Genomic DNA, 16,028 nt, shown 5'->3' with positions numbered 1-16,028 from the left:
ATCTGCTGCTGACTGACTGTGTGACATTGGGTAAGTTGCTTCACCTCTCTGAAGCCCATTTTCCCATCTCTGTAGGAAGACAGGGAGGAAGGAAGGGAAGTTGGTTTAACGGAGGAATGTGTGAACGATGAGTAGATACCTACATGGGATGCTAGATGTAAGGGTGGGTGGGTTATCGGGACAGTGGAATGGAAGACAGACAGAGAGGGTAAGTGAGAGGGTGGATGGATGAGTGGATAGATGGATGATGGGTGGGCAAGCAAGTGGGAACAATAATAATTCTATCTCATGGACTGCTGTGAGGCTTCGAGGAGTGACAGCACAGTGGTTGGCACTAAGTAAGCACTTGGAATGATCTAGTATATGGAGTTATCTTGATACGAGCGACTATCTCCCAGAGGAAAAATCCAGACACCCAGACTCATGGTGGAAGCAGGAAAGAACATTTGATGTCTGGGAGGCTGGGGGTAGGGACGAGGGAGAGGGTCCGATGGTTTTAATAACAAGCGAGACTCAGCCTCACCCACAAGGTGCTCACGGTCCAGTTGAGCTGGTGAGTAAAGGTCGCAGGGCAGGGTGACAAGTTTCCTCTTTTTGTTTGTTTATTTTCTTAATTTTTGTTGCTGAGGTCTAGTCGACATTCTCTCCTCTTCTTTTAAATGGCCGTGACAGTTGTCCTCAACTAATTGGTGACCGTTAGGATCTCGTGAAATGAAGTCTAAAAGCACTCAGCCCAGCACCTGGCACACCGTTGTTGCTCAGTAATGCCGACTGCTGTCGCTGTATTTTTACTACCTACTTATTAGGTGGGAAGGGTCTGTGGATTCATTTAAGTAAAAGGGCTTATTTTAAAGATTGTAAATCACTGGGTAGATGCTGAGGCAGCCTGGTGTGTCAGGAAGGCTCAAGGGCAATAGATTTGGATTCAATTTCTGGTCTGCTGTGTGGCCTTGGCCAAGTCACCTAACCTGTCAGAGCTTCGGTTTCCTTATGCATTCAGTGGGACCAGTAACAGGCATCCCTCAGGGTTGTCGCGAGGACTAATGAAGCTCTTATGTGTGCAGGGCCCTTCCCGTCCCTGCCTCCCTTCTTCCCCTTCCCCAGCAAGCCCCGGTGTTCATTTACCGCCCGCCCCACCCCCAGCCACCCCTTCCCAGACCTCCATCCATCATCCTGTCCTTTGCGGAGGTTAAGTGGGTCCCCAAGCAGCGAATCCAAACTCTCCCGAAGCCCCTGCCGCACAATGCGGCCCGCTGTTAGCGAGCAACCCGGCTGGCCCGGAGGATTGGGTTTCAGCCGGGCGGCCGGTGCTGGCGGATGCCCAGGCCAGCAGCGGGCAGGCGGGGGACAGAGTGGAGGAGCCGGCGTCGCGGGGACTCCTCCGCCTGAGCCTGAGAAAACAAGAGCAGACTCCAGGCAGGCAACCGAGGCAGAGAAGGGCCTCTGAGCGGCAGGAGGACGAGGAGGGATATGTGCTGCGAGAGTCCTGGGGCAGAAGGATTTTACATTAACTCGGTCCCCTTTCCGTGAGCCGGAGGGCGGAGCAGGGGGGCGAGCTGGAAAAACAACGTGCTGCCTGTTGGCAGGTTTCACCTTAGAAAGTCCACGGTCTTCCTGGAACCGGCTCAGGGCTTTTGTGGCATTGCCACCCCCACCCCACTCGCCTTGCTTTGGGCTGAGACTCTCTTCGCAGCTGATCCTCACTGGCTTTTCAGAGGAGAGGTTCTGGGGAACACAATGGGCTGCTCTGGGTTCAAATCCAGCTCTGCTTTCTGGCTATGTGACCTTGAGCAGTTCTCTCAGCCTTTCTGAACTCGGTTTTCGCATCCGTATGATGGGCACAACAGTGCTAGCTTTGCAGGGTGTACAGAGTGATGGGCTCAGGGTCTGGCACCCAGGGCATCGTACATGAACCCGTGGTTTTTCCCTCCCTTTTGTGAGGCGGCATAGCCTGGTGGTTTCTGGGTCACACCAAAGGGGTCAGATCCTGCCCCGCCCCTTATCATGCCTGGGGGAGTTCCTGATCTCTCCAAGCCTTGGTTTCCCCATAAGGTTGCTCTGGGGCAACAGTGAACCAGACAGAATTGATGAAGCACCTGCCCACCGTTAACCTCCACGAGTGTTAGCAATTTTCACTGTTGCCTTTGCATGACCTGGCCTTCGCATGTTCGAAAAACCTTTTGCACCCAACGCCTCCTTGAATCTTCTAAGCAACCCTGTGAGGTACACAGAGCAAGGATTTTGTGATCCCCATTTTACGGATGAGGAAACTGAGGCTCAGAGAGGGGAAGTGACTTTCCTAAGTCACCCAGTTTGTCAAAGTCCTTGAATTCCTTAGTTCCTGCCTGTTGCCTCTTCTTAGAATTTCTAACATGGATGTGGACCATGGAAAGAATGCTCCAACTCCCAGCCATTGATTGCCTGGGTATGGCCCCATGGTAGGGCAGATAGGCCTGTGTTCGAGTAACCTTGGCCCTATTAGTCCTCGACAGGGAGCAGGTGGAGCTGCCAGAAAGGGTCCAGAGCAGCATCTGTTGATTGGGTCATGCACCACGCTGATTTGCTGCCTGGGCTGTGGTCTACTGGCCAGTCTGGGGCAAAGACCCCACGGAACAATGACTAGGTGTCTGTCCATTTTCAGGATAGACCATATTCTCATGTCCATTTTTTCGGGACAGACCACATCACTACCTTACTCAGGAATCTTCCTTCGCTCCCCATTGCCTCTGGGACAAGCTCCCAACTCCTTAGCCCCATATCCAAGGCCCTATGAGTTCTGGCCCCATCCTAAGCTACCATAGCCTTCCATGAAGCATTTTGCTCCTACCACATGGGACAGACACCCTAGCATGGTTGAGGGTTAAGTACTAATTGGAGGCAGACACAGATGCACCACTTCCTGGCCATACAAACCTTGAACGATCTCTCCTAACTTCAGTTTTCCCAACTGTAAAGGGAGATAATAAAGTACCTACTTTACAAATAGTTATAATGAAATGAGATCATGAATACTAAACCCTTAGCCCAGAGCTCAGTGCAGAGAACCAGTCCTCAGGTTTTACTCTTGTCCAAACTGCCCCTGCCTCTGTGCCTTTGATGCTGTTATGTGCCCTGTATGGCATGCCTTGCCCTCTTCTCCCGGCTCAAATGCCACTTTCCCAGGGACACCTTTGCTAATTCCCTGGTCAAAGCTAACACCATCTTCCTCTGGGTTTCCTGGCCCCCAACCGGGACCAGCATTCTCACCCTGCCTCTTCTTGTAGAAAGTTCACGTGCCAGGCACTAATCCAGAAGATCCTTGAGAGAAGGATTTGCTGATCCATTTCAACATCCCCAGTGCCCAGCACAGGGCCTGGCACTCAGTAGATAGGGTAGATATTCACGGAATGACCAAGATCTTGTTACTTAACCCGGGAGAATTCAGGGACAGGAAGAAAGAGCCTTTGAGTTAAGTTTTGGAAGAGAAGTTATCCTGGCTAACCAAGCTGGAAGGGTCAGGCATTCCAGGCAGAAAAACCTAGAGTGGTCAGTGCACCAGGACCACGGAAACGTAGTGCCTTCTGATGGATGGCTGGACACTAGAGACATAGGAAAGCCTGGCTGGAAGGTAATTAACTGGCCTGGTCAGCAGCGGGTGCCTTAGGGCAAGGAGCTAGGACTTTCTGTTACCAACAGGTGGGAACTCCAAAGGGCATTAAGCTCAGTTAAGGCATAATTAGACATGGACTTTAGAAACATCACCCAGCTGCCATGTGGAGGTCGAATACATCTACCTCGAGCCAGAACAGTTCTCAGTGCTAGGAATACAGTAGTGAAGGAGGCAGGCACAGAGCTCCCCCAAGAATGGGGGCCCTGGGAGACGGCAGATCGGCAGAATTGACTTACATGATGTCATCTAATGTGCATGTGACCCATTTTACAGATGGGGAGCCTGAGGGCCAGAGAGGAGCACAGACCTGCCTGCAGTCACAACCTAGAGAGGGCCAGAGCCCAGGTTCTAGCCTGGACAGTCTGAGCCCCACCCCCTTTTCTTTTTCCCCTCCCATCCTCACTCAGGCCCACACAGAGGGAGAGAATAAACACATGCAGAGAGCCCCAGTAATTGTGTGTGTGTGTGTGTGTTGTCTGTTTTTTTAAGTCTTTGTTTGAAGCATTCTTAAAAATCATGCAGATGTAGAATGAGACAGATGTGGTTTCAAATGCTAGCCTTGCCTGTGTGCCCTTGTGAAGCCTGCTTCACCTCTCTGACCTCAGTTTCTGCATCTATAAAACGGGGTTAAAGGCATATACCCCACAGGTTGTCGAGAGCCTAAAGCCGTATTTAGAGTGCCCATCTCAGTGCCCGGCACACAGTAGGTACCTAGTGAAAGTTCTTCCTCACGTCTTTGGAACTCTCACACATTGTCATTGGTACGAACCAACAGTGTCTGTGGCCCTAGAGAATTATGATCCAAGGGGGGGTCAGACAGAGCTGACCGGGGGTGGGTTGGGGAGCAGAGGGTGACCACTTGCCCCAGCCTGAAACGGGCCGGTGGAAGCATCCGCCAGGGCCTCGTGCAGCCACCCTCCCGTCGGCTCAAGACTAACGACTTCAGTGCGTCTCCCCTTTTAGCTCAAATATTTCTGAAATGCACACTGCTCGTTCACATATAGCCAGAGGGGCCAACGGGCCTCCCCAGCCTGTGCAGTCAGGGCCTCCTGATTGCTTTCTTCTGTGCAGTCTCCAGGAAGGGGGTGTGGGCGCAGTGGGGCCAGGGCCAAAGCCGCTGCCATGGCTCGAACCCTGTTTTCCCACCGAGGAAGGCTCTCCGAGTAGGTGGCTGCAGGCCTTGGTTCCAGCTTCCTCCTGTATCTGTCCACCCAGCCTCAGTCTTCTCATCTATCCATTGGGATTTTTTTAAATGGTCACTGAGCGGGGCGCCTGGGTGGCTCAGTCGGTTTGGTGTTTGACTTCGGCTCAGGTCATGATCTCACGCTTTGTGAGTTCGAGCCCCGTGTTGGGCTCTGTGCTGGCAGCTCAGAGCCCGGAGCCTGCTTTGGATTCTGGTCTCCCTCTCTCTCTGCACCTCACCCATTCACGCTCTGTCTCTCTCTCAAAAATAAACAAACATCGGAAATTTAAAAAAAAAAAAGGTCACTGAATGCATTCAGGGCTTGGAAAGCAGACATATCCATGGGAGTGCCTGGAGACGAGTGAAAGGGCAGTGTTAGGCAGGGTGGGGAGAGGGTGGCACCTGAGAGGCTGGCAAGGACGTGGGCAGGGGATGTGGTCCAGCCAGGGGGCCTCAGAGAGCTGCTGACTGTTGCTGTCCACCCTTCATTCTTGTTCATTCCAACCGACCATGCCATATCGCTCACCTCCTTTGCCTCTGCTGGCCCCTCCGTCTCCCATGCAACCCCTCCTGCCTCCCTTCTAACTTATTCTTCAAGCCTCCATCTAGAGTTACTTTCTCCAGGAAACCGTCCCGAAATTGAGCATTTTCTTCCTCTCCTTCCACATGCAGTCCCCTACCCACACTACCCCATGCACATCCCTGTTGCAATGTTTGTCACATTGTGTGGTGATTAATTATCTGTGTACAGCGAAAAACAGCCTCCCCTTGCATGAGGGATTGTCATTGTCACAGTGGGGATGGGCTGGGGACATTTCTAGCACTTTAGAGGCAGTTCGGTGCAGTCTCGCGGTCCCCAAAGTGTGGGAAGTGAAATGATGTTAGGTGGTTTGCAGATGAATGTTTTTAATTGTAATTGTCCTGTGTTTATTTCCCTTCTTTTTATGGCAAGTGATATTGGTGTCCCATTTATAATAATAACTTTTTCCTCTTTAAAATGCCCTTAAAAAAATGCCCTTAAAAAAAGACTCATCTGGAAGAATAGTAACTAAGTAATAGTACATGTTATAGGTGGAAATGGCTGATGTCATGAATGTTGTTCTGATGGAGCAGAACGCTAGCCTGGGGGTGGGGTGTGATTTCAGTCTTTGGCTGTCAACCTGCTATGTGCCGAGCCCTGTGCTGACTCTTGGGGACAGGCAAAGGTGTGGAGGGGGAGATGACTAGAAGGAACCACATGGTTGGGGTCTGGGGAGTGAGAGGACACCAGTCTATGCAGCTGGAGCACAGCTTGTGAACGAAAGATGTGTGACCTTGGGCAAGTTCCTAAGCTTTTGTAAGCCCCGGTTTTCCCATCTGTGAATGGGGCATCGTTGGGCATTTCCCAACTGTGTTGGCAATGTTGGAAGAACCTTGGTGAGGGTCTCTGGCTCCTAACAGACAGGTAGGTCTCTGTCTCAGTAAATATGAGTTCTCTCCCTTTGCAGATTTTTGGATTAGAGGGGGAGACGTCTGAGGTGAAGGGAGAAGGAAGGGAGAGAAGGAAGGAAATGCTGGTGGTAGAAATAGGCCTGGCTTCCTAAACCCACCCAGGTTCCTGAGGCAGGAACTACTAACTCCAGATTCCCCGGGGAACTGAATGTGACTTGTGTGCTTGGTTTGAGAGGAACAAAGAGGAAACTCAGGGCATCCCAGGAAAGCAGCGTCAGACGAACAAGGAAGGGTTCCCCAGAGGCCGTGGTGCTGGAGCTTGCAAGAGGCTGATGTTTGTCAGATGTTGGCAAGCACCGTCTGGAGTGTGGGGGGAGACTCTCGGACCCGCCTTCACTTTCAGGAGCCACCTCATGAGCCCAAAGGAAATGGCGTGTGTGCAGGCACGGGGTCAGCCAGAAAAGCACCACACTCAGTCTGAAAAAAGACTAACTGGCACTTACCGAGGCTCTGCTTTGTGTTAGACTCCAAGTTAACCCTCTCCTCTGTCCTTCAGTCCTCGGCCACACTCAGACGGTACTATGGCCATTTTCCAGGTATGGAAACTGAGGCTTAGGAAGGTTACAGGTCCAAGGTTACAAGGCAAGTAGGAGACAGAGCAGGTGTTGGAATCGAAGTCCCTCTGACCTCCTGACCCTTAGTTTATCTGCTCTGCCTCCCTGCCTTTTGTGCAGAGGGCGGAGGGAGATGTCAACACTGGAAAGCAAGAGGCTGAGACGCTGGGGGGAGAGCCCCCGTGGGTCACCTCCTGCCATAGCCCCGAGGAGTAACAGCTTTCCCAGCGGCAGGCTTCCAGGTGAAGCCGGGACAGGCATGGAGAGATGAGAGCCCCCTGCCTCCGTCCCAGGAGACCTGCAAACTTCACACTCCCTCTCAGCCCCTTCCTCTCTGTGAACCAACCAGCAAATTGACTGCTGGCCTTCCGGGATCCTTCCACCTCCCCCCCTGCTACTTCTAGGTGTAGGGGGAGGCAGAGGGGAGCAGTAGAACACCCACCCCAGACTGAGCTCCCTGGGATCATGGAGTTTGAGCACCAGCCTGCAGTCTGTGACTTTCCACAAGTCGTTTGCCCTCTCTGGGCCTGAGTTTCCACCCATACAATGAGGATGTCAGCTCACAGCCCCTCCTCTGGGCCGTGGAATCCTCTAGTGCTTGGCCTCTGGGTCAGCCCAAGAATCCAGCCAAGGGGTGGGGCCACCTGCTTGGCAGGCGTGCCTCCCCCACCCGACCCCTTTCTAGTCCCAAGCAGAGTCTCCTCTCCCTTGTTCCGTGTGGCTCCCAGCAGCTGTTCCTCAGGCCCAGGCAGAGAGCCCGGCTTGGCGCGTCTCTGGCTGAGGCCGATGAGAGAAAACAGGTTAAAAGTTCAGCCCTTGTTCTCTCCAGGAAGAAAAATCTGTAGCATTCGGTGTGTGAAAAGGAACCCTTTTTTCAGCTCCAAAGCAGCACAATAGAACTTCCCTCCAATTTGCCATCAAAAAGACACCCTTGGCACTGGACTCCACCGTCCCTGGCACCCCTCCTCTCCCCTCACCAGCCCCCAGTGCAAAGGGACATAGTGGCCGCAGACATAAGCCACAGGCGGTCACGGGGACACTGCTGCATCCTCTGTTGTCAGCTCGTGGGTCTGAGTGGGGTCACCTCTGGCTGAATGCTTCCTCCCATCCACACCACCCCACCGTAGTTCAAGACCTTGTTCCTCCCATTTCGACCTTCACACCTTTGACCTGGGCAGTGTGCACCCTGCCCCAACTATCCTCACCCTAATTCATCCAGCCCAGGTTATCCAACTAAGTCTCTAGAAGTTTGTAGGGTCGGAGGCAGGAGATCTGCACCTCCCACTCTGCTACCAACTCCTTTGTGATTTTTATGAAGTCTCTTCCCCTCTCTGTGCCTCAGTTGCCCTATGTCCAAAATGAAGCAGTTGGCTGGGCCAGAGATAGCATCTCAAATGGCAGGTGTCAGCTTCGTGGCACACTGTGGTGAGAAGCATCGTGCGGCCACAGAGTGTGGGCATTGATTAGTGATGTCTGCTTGGGCACGGAAGTGGAGCATAGAGGCAAGCACACCTTACCTACTCCTGCAGAGCTAGGTGGTAAGGAAGGTCCAGCTGTGAGCTTCTAGGTCTCTGTGCCCACTCTCTCGTGGCCGTTATGTGTACATGGCTCGTCACCACTACTAGACTGAACAACTCCATAGTAAGATCTTGCTATTCACCATTTTCTCTCCCAAGGTACCCACTGCCTGGCACAGAAGGGGCATCAGGATACATTTGTTGGATGAATGCTTGAAAGGGGCCAATTTAAATCTGCTCAGTGCCTTGCAGTTCAGCTCCAAAAGTGTCTTGATTTCCTTGTGGCAGGGAAGGGGGAGTGGGAAAGGGTCCTAAGCCTTATCTGGGGGTGAATAGGGCTCTTTCTAGCCCTCGGGGGTCTCCTTTGTCATAGGCTATGTGGCTCCTTCCTTCCAGCTGCTGGAGAGAGGAGGGTGGGCGAGTGGGGCCCTGGCTGGTTCAGAAGCTGATTTGAGTTTCCTGAATCCCCAGAGGGCAGGTGATAGACTAGACTCACTTGGCACAGTGCTCACCCTCAACACCCCTCCACTCCTAGGGCCCTATCCTAGGGGCACAGTTGACCGAGGCCTAGGGGAGGGAGCCCCAGTGTGGGGACCCTCTAGAGGACTCTAGGTACCTGAAGAAGGGGGAAGATGTCCCTGATTGGAAGTGTGGGCCAGAGAGCCAAGGTAGGGTAACTAATAGGGCTCAGCTGGGACCAAAGGGAGACCTTTCTAAGGCCCACATTTCAGTTTTTGAGAACTTGATGCAAGCTGAAAAGCAGACACCCTAAGTTTTACATAAAATTTCAGGAGTTGCCTGGTGGACTCCCTGAAGCCCACCCAGGAGACTCCAGGTTAAGACCCTAATCCACCAGTAAGGGAGGGAAGTGGCAGTCGCTAGATGGGTAGGACATGACGGGCTCACAAAAGGCATGACCCTGCGTAGAGGGCCTGGAGCTGGTCTTTAAGCAGGTGGAGCCTGGAGGAGCAGCATCAGACGATTGGCTGGGGCATGGGAGTGGGTAGGATTATGGGGCGGGACAGCCAGATGATTGATTGCCGCAATGGAAGTGGGTGGAGCTCTGTAAAGAAGGCCCTTGAGGGGTGGGGTCTTGGGGTGATTGACAGCACTCCGTAGGTGGGCGGCATTGACCCTTTGCTTTCCTCACAGAAACGCTGATGGACTCGACCACAGCGACGGCAGAGCTGGGCTGGATCGTGCATCCTCCATCAGGGGTGAGTCAGTGGTCCCCAAGCCCTGCCCAGTCCCTCAGAAGACCTGGGGTTTTGCTGCAGCGTCTGAATGCCCCCTAAATTCCATCCCCTTTCCCTCTTTCAGGGCCCAGGGCTTGCCTCTCATTGACCCACCCTATTGGTCCCCTACTATTTGGCGTGCCGGTTACCATGACAACATGTTGGATGCTTTCAGCCTTTATCCCATGGCATCCTCAGGGCAAGGCTGAGAAGCAGGAATTCGCATTGCCCCCATTTTACAGATGAGGAAAGTGAACTGTCATTTTCTGAGCACCCACTTATCATATACTGTATCAAGGAAGCACGTTTACACACATCTTCTCCAATAATAAGGGGAGGAAACACCTCAATTTTACAGGTAAGGAAACTGAGGCTCAGAGAGGTGTAGCCGCCTGCCAGGGACGTTACACCTAGTTAGTGATGGGGCTCAGGTTTGTATCCAGGGCTGTGACCGAGCCTTCTGCGTACCCATAACACAAGGCTTCCCCCAAAATCTCTCTGACCACTTCCATGGCCCCCCTACTTTCCTGGGGCCAGTGGTTTGAGCCCATGTAGGCTGTGAGCCCCTCAAAAGCAAGAGCAGGCACAATCTGAGATTCCTCTTTCTTCCCACACCAGCCAGCCCAGCGCTTACATACAGGCTGTGGGGTCAGACATGCCTGAAATTCTGTCCCAGCTCTGCCACTCACCAGCCATGTGATTTGGGGCCAGTTCCTCAGCCTGTCTGAGCATCAGTTTCCTCGTCTATAAAACGATGTTGGTCATGTCCTCTGCGCAGGATTGGTGTGAGGTTTTCCCGTACGGCGTCTTGCACGGTCCCGGTGATAAGTAGCTACAGTAGTCCCACCATCACCATTGTCCTCGCCACCGGTTTTCATATCATTGCCTCCTCATTCCCCTGGGTCCCCACAGCCCATCTCTTCCCTCCCCGCCATCCCAGCGCCTCCACTGGGACTCGGCCGCTGCCCCAAGGAGCTACATCCCCCCCACCCCCCACCCCAGGCCTGTGTTCTCAATAGGCAGGGCCCTAGGGTCAGGCCTCTTTCTGTGGCTCTTTCTTGTCACCAATTTTCCATCTGCGAAGGCGGCTGGGCCCACAGCCCCACCCTATCAGTAATGAGGCCAGGCTGGGCTGCAGGGCCCCCGGACGCAATTATTTGGGGTGTTTAGGCTGCAGGGCCTCCGCATGTTAATTAGAGAGAGGGGAGAAAGGCAGAGTGCTCTAATTAAGTGCTCTAATTAAGTTCTGAAGAAGAGCAGTGGTTGTAACAAGGGGCTGACTTTGTCACATGGTGCCACCAAAAAAAAAAAAAAAAAAGAAGCAATGTAGGGAGCTTCAGAGCCACCACTGACATAGAGGCTGGGCTAGCAGGCTCCAGCTCGGCCTTCCCCACGGGCACTGGCCTTTCACAACATTAACCCTCCCCAGGCCACTGCACTGCCCCGCAAAGATTTGGCCCAGATATCCGAGGGAGGCCAAAGGACAAGGAACACCGACTTCAGGGTGACACCTCTATACCGCCACCTGCCTCCCCCTCCTCCACCCAGCTGGGGAAATTGAGGCCCAGCAAGGAGAAGTGACTTGCCCCAGGCCACACATCAAGTTAGCAGGGCAGGGGCAAAACCCAGGACTCCCGGGGTACTTGTGGGTCCTTGTGTTTCGAGGCTGTGTGCACGAGTGCAGGAATGGGTCTGGGTCTGTGTGGCTTGGGTCAGATGACCTCACTTCCCTGGTCTCTGCTCCCTCATCTGTAACATGGAGATAATAATATGCACCATGTGTGACCATAATGACAAAGAAATGAGGTCCTCTTACAGCACCCACCCCAGGCCGGCATGGCTAGGAGGGGGTGCTCTGCTGTTGGGGCTCTTTTGGGTCTACCCCGGGTAAAGGCAGCCCAGTGCCAAAGAGGGGGGTGCGTGGCTACTCTCAGTAAGCTTTCAGCCCCCCTGGGGAGACCAGGCCGAGAGGGCCAGGAGTACTCGGCCCCCGCCCAGACCAGGCCGGTTGTCCCCAAAGACCCAAGGGAGAGCCAATGAATGCAAACACCACAAGAGGTTCCAGAAGGATGGGCAGAGAAGATGAGAGGGTTCTCGAGGAGGGCACAAAAGTGTGAACAAAGGCTCAGCATGTGAGGGTTGGCCTGTGAGGATGTGTGAGGAGACATGTGCCCCGCACCCTTCATCCCCAGCTTTCCGTGGCCCTGCCCGGTGCCACCCAGCAGTGGGGCTCGGGAATCCCTTAGCTGGGTGTGCGAGAGCCAGGCTGGGGTCCAGGGAAGGTGCTGAAGCACGTGCCGCAGGCAGGAAGGGAGTGAGTCTCCCTCCAGGTACATTCTTAACCACGTTAGGCCCCAGAACAGACCGCCCGTCTTCCCCATCATGGCGGTGAGAGCTCTTCTTCTGTCAGCCTGGGAATCCCCTAGGGTAAGGACTGTGTCTCCCAGATCGGAATAGGAGCTCCCAGTAGGCGGAAGTTCTGTCTCTCCCATCAGACTAGTACTCCCCAGACACAAAGCGATGTCTGCTCTCAGCAGAGGAATCCCCTCAGGCTGGGCCTCTCCCTAATTTTCCTTCCAGGTGGGAGCTTCCCAGGAGCGGGGGCCATGTCTCCTTTATTGCCCTGGAGTGAGGGTCACATCGCTCGTATAAATCAGGGGAAAACCAAGAGCAGCATGTGTGCCCTTCCCATCAGACTGGCATGTCTCCCTCACAGTGTGGGGAATTCCTGGGGGCCAAGTCCATGTCTCCACCTCAGCTTGGGAGTTCTCTGATGGTACGACTCACGTCTCCATCATCAGACTAGAAGATGCCCGAGGTAGAGGCTGTGCCTCCCCCGTTAGACTAGGAGGCCCCCAGTGGCCAGAGTCCTATTTGCACCCAGTAGACTGAAGGGTTCCCTAAGGCAGGGTCTGTGTCTCGCCCATAGACAGACGATCCCTGGGGTTGAGCCCCATCTCCCCCACCTGACTAGTGTTTCACCCACAGTGGGAAGAGGTGAGTGGCTACGATGAGAACATGAACACGATCCGCACGTACCAGGTGTGCAACGTGTTTGAGTCGAGCCAGAACAACTGGCTACGGACCAAGTTCATCCGGCGCCGTGGTGCCCACCGCATCCACGTGGAGATGAAGTTCTCCGTGCGTGACTGCAGCAGCATCCCCAGCGTGCCCGGCTCCTGCAAGGAGACCTTCAACCTCTATTACTATGAGGCCGACTTCGACTCGGCCACCAAGACCTTCCCCAACTGGATGGAGAATCCGTGGGTGAAGGTGGACACCATTGCGGCCGACGAGAGCTTCTCCCAGGTGGACCTGGGTGGCCGGGTCATGAAGATCAACACCGAGGTGCGGAGCTTCGGGCCGGTGTCCCGCAACGGCTTCTACCTGGCCTTCCAGGACTACGGTGGCTGCATGTCCCTTATTGCCGTGCGTGTCTTCTACCGCAAGTGCCCCCGCATCATCCAGAATGGCGCCGTCTTCCAGGAGACACTGTCGGGGGCTGAGAGCACATCGCTGGTGGCTGCCCGGGGCAGCTGTATCACCAATGCCGAGGAGGTGGACGTGCCCATCAAGCTGTACTGTAACGGGGACGGCGAGTGGCTCGTACCCATCGGGCGCTGCATGTGCAAAGCCGGCTTCGAGGCCGTGGAGAACGGCACGGTCTGCAGAGGTAAGGACTGCCGCAGTGGGGCAGGTGCCCCTGCAAGCGCGTGGAGTTGGTATTGGCTGCGGACCTGGGCCTGGGGTCCCGGGCTGGCAAGGGCAGTGGCCTGGAGCCGACCGTGAGGCGCTCTTTGGCCGGGTTTCCAAACGTGCAGCCGCTGTTCGGTGTCTTGGAGGGAGACATTTGAAGAGCGCTTCTTGAATGGCAAGAGCGTGCAAGGTGCTTTTCGTTGGTGCCAGGATAGATGTTTCTCGTTTTAATTATTACGTGACTATTAACAGGGGCAAGTGGTGCTGTATGTCTCCATCTGCGAAAGTGATGTGGTTTCCTTTTTGCGGAAATAAGTCACAGTAAGTAACAGTTGGAAGTTCAGACTTATTGGACTTTGGCTGGATCGGACAGTAGAGGCCAGGTTGGAGTGAAGTGACCAAACAATAGACGTTTATTTCTTGCCCAGTGCTACCTGTCCCTCGTGGGTCGGCTCCAGGATTCCTCCCTCTGGGAGCCAAGTGGATGGAGGAGCCGCCATTTGCAATGTTGTGATCACGAGGACGGAAGGAAGCGGTGTGAGCTGGGTTGTGTGCCGGCTCTAGGGTTCTGCCTCAATGGCCGTGCACACTCCTCTGGCCACTTCAGTGGCCAAGGCAAGTCACGCGCTTACTTCCGATCCTCGCAGGTGGGGAGGTGAGCCAGGCCTCCTGACCACCACTTCTCCTGTGGGCCGACCACCTTCTAGGTCTAACTCCTTTAATGCTCACAAGAGCCCTGTGAGAGAAAGTGCCATTTATATGAAGACATCGAGGCTCAGAGAGTGAGTGGGGGAGCCAGGAGTCTTACCCAGGCAGTGTGATTCCAAGCCCACCCTTAGCCACCGTGCCACTTTGGTTAACTTAAGGAAACGTTCTAAGTCAGCGGTGGTACGGGTGGTGTTTATTATGGTGAAGAATCGTGGAGGTGGTTTGCAAACCTAAGACGTTTGTAAGAGGCGATGCACGGTGGTAGAAGGCTGTGAAGGTAGACGGACCTGCGTTCAAATACCACCCCTGTTATGAGCTGTCTGTCCTATGCTGAGTATGAAACCGTCTTTCATAGGGTACTTCCGAAGACTCAACAAGTCAAGACTGTAAAGCAACTATAATGACTTGCAGTATACAGTAGGAGCTTAATAAATGTTGACTAAACGAGACGTGTACAAAGCCCGACCTGGTGCAGGTACTCTACAACGTGAGCTGTGATGGTGATTTAAAGCCCTATTTGTGCCACTTGCTCTTGCCTTTCCTGCTGGAATCGGGTCCCGGGGTCCCCCATGTGCCAGGCAAAGAGTCTGGACCCTATTCCAGGGTCCCTGCAGCACCGGTGAAAGTGTGGCCTGAGGTAGCTGCAGTGACCCTCCCGTTTATAAAATGCTGTCACATCCCCTGTCCCTGTTCCTACCCTCCATGCTCTGAAGCAGCATTTTAAAGGTGCCTGGGAGGGCACGTGGGGTGCAAGAGACAGCAGCAGGAGCCTGTGGGGAAGCAGCGGCCGTGTTCGCAAGAGGTGGTGGCTCTCTGGAGTGGGCATCCACTGTGCAGGGAAGGAGCCAGGCTAGAATGAAGGGGTGTGAGGAGGGTGAGTGAGAAGGATGGCATGTGCAGGAAAGGAGGAAACAGTGAAGCCCGGCTTGCAGGGAGGTGACGGTCCTGGAAAAGGACATTTGGGGAAAAAAGCTGGTTTCTGGGGGAAGATAACAGATCTGGCTTTCCATACTTGAGTGTTGAAAGTGCACAGCCTCAGGAGGTGGCGGGCCATGTGGGCCACAGGGCAGAATCAGTTACTCCTCGCTCATTGTTTATTCACTCATCAAACCTCGCCCGCGCCTGCTCTGTGTCAAGGCCTTGTGCTGAGCGTCGGGTGAGACAGACAAGAATGCGGCTGTGGCCCTGCCGTCTAGGAGCTCACGGTCTAGCAGGGGACGCAGACTGTAAATGAACAAGGGAGGGCATGCCTTTGACTTGCTTTGATTGGAATCCAGTGGGCACAGAAAGAGAAGGGCTTCCCAGAGGAGGTGACATCGGGGCTGAGTCTTGGGAAAGGCATATGTTGACTGGGTGGCCCGGGCCTTCTGGAGGATGGATCTACAAGGATCTGGGGACATGAAGCACCACGGGTTAGGGGGGACTGGTACAGCATCTGACCTGGCTGTGGCTGGGGTTCGGGGAGGGACAGAGGAAGAACTGTCACTGGAAGGTGCCCAGATGAAAAGGTGCACTAGTCACCCATTGCTGCATAACAAGTCACCCCAGAACGTCACAGCTGAAAACAAAAGCATTTGTTTTTCTCAGTTTCTTAGGCTCAGGGATCCAGGTATGGCTTCAGGGGGCTTCCTCTGGTGCAAGGTCTCTCCTGGGACTGCAGCTACGCTCTTGGCCGGGGGCTGTGGTATTATCTGATGGCATCACCGGGGAGGGGTCTGCTTCCACATTCATCCTCACGGTTGATTGCAGGCTTTGGTCCCTCACCACAGGGATGCACATGGGCAATGGCTTCCCCCAGAGCGACTGACCTGAGAGCGTTAGAGAGAGCACCCACAACAGAAACCACAGTCTTTTTATGAGCTCATCTCAGAAGTGACATCTCATAGCTTCTGCTGTATTCTCTTTGTTAAAAGCCAGTCACCCAGTTCAGCCCACACTCCAGGAGAGGGAATTACGTGAGGTGTGAGTGCCAGGAGGTGGGGTCACTGAGGCCAT

The 16,028-nt window shown here is 54.2% G+C and overlaps 1 protein-coding gene across 5 annotated transcripts in view; it reads left to right on the top strand.

Annotated features, from left to right (window-relative positions):
* EPHB2 (EPH receptor B2) overlaps positions 1-16,028 on the top strand; it is a 194,114-nt gene that overhangs the window by 52,079 nt on the left and 126,007 nt on the right. For all 5 annotated transcript variants that reach the window (XM_053898830.1, XM_053898826.1, XM_053898829.1 and 2 more), the window contains exons 2-3: positions 9,547-9,611; positions 12,618-13,302. In XM_053898830.1, the coding sequence (XP_053754805.1) occupies positions 9,547-9,611; positions 12,618-13,302 (750 nt within the window). The remainder of the gene's footprint in view (positions 1-9,546; positions 9,612-12,617; positions 13,303-16,028) is intronic.

Source organism: Panthera pardus, unplaced genomic scaffold (assembly GCF_024362965.1).
Source record: "Panthera pardus isolate Hobbes unplaced genomic scaffold, ASM2436296v1 HiC_scaffold_11, whole genome shotgun sequence".
NCBI classification, from domain to species: domain Eukaryota; kingdom Metazoa; phylum Chordata; class Mammalia; order Carnivora; family Felidae; genus Panthera; species Panthera pardus.
Note: the sequence above shows the minus strand (reverse complement) of the source record. Positions and strands in the feature narration are given on the sequence as shown.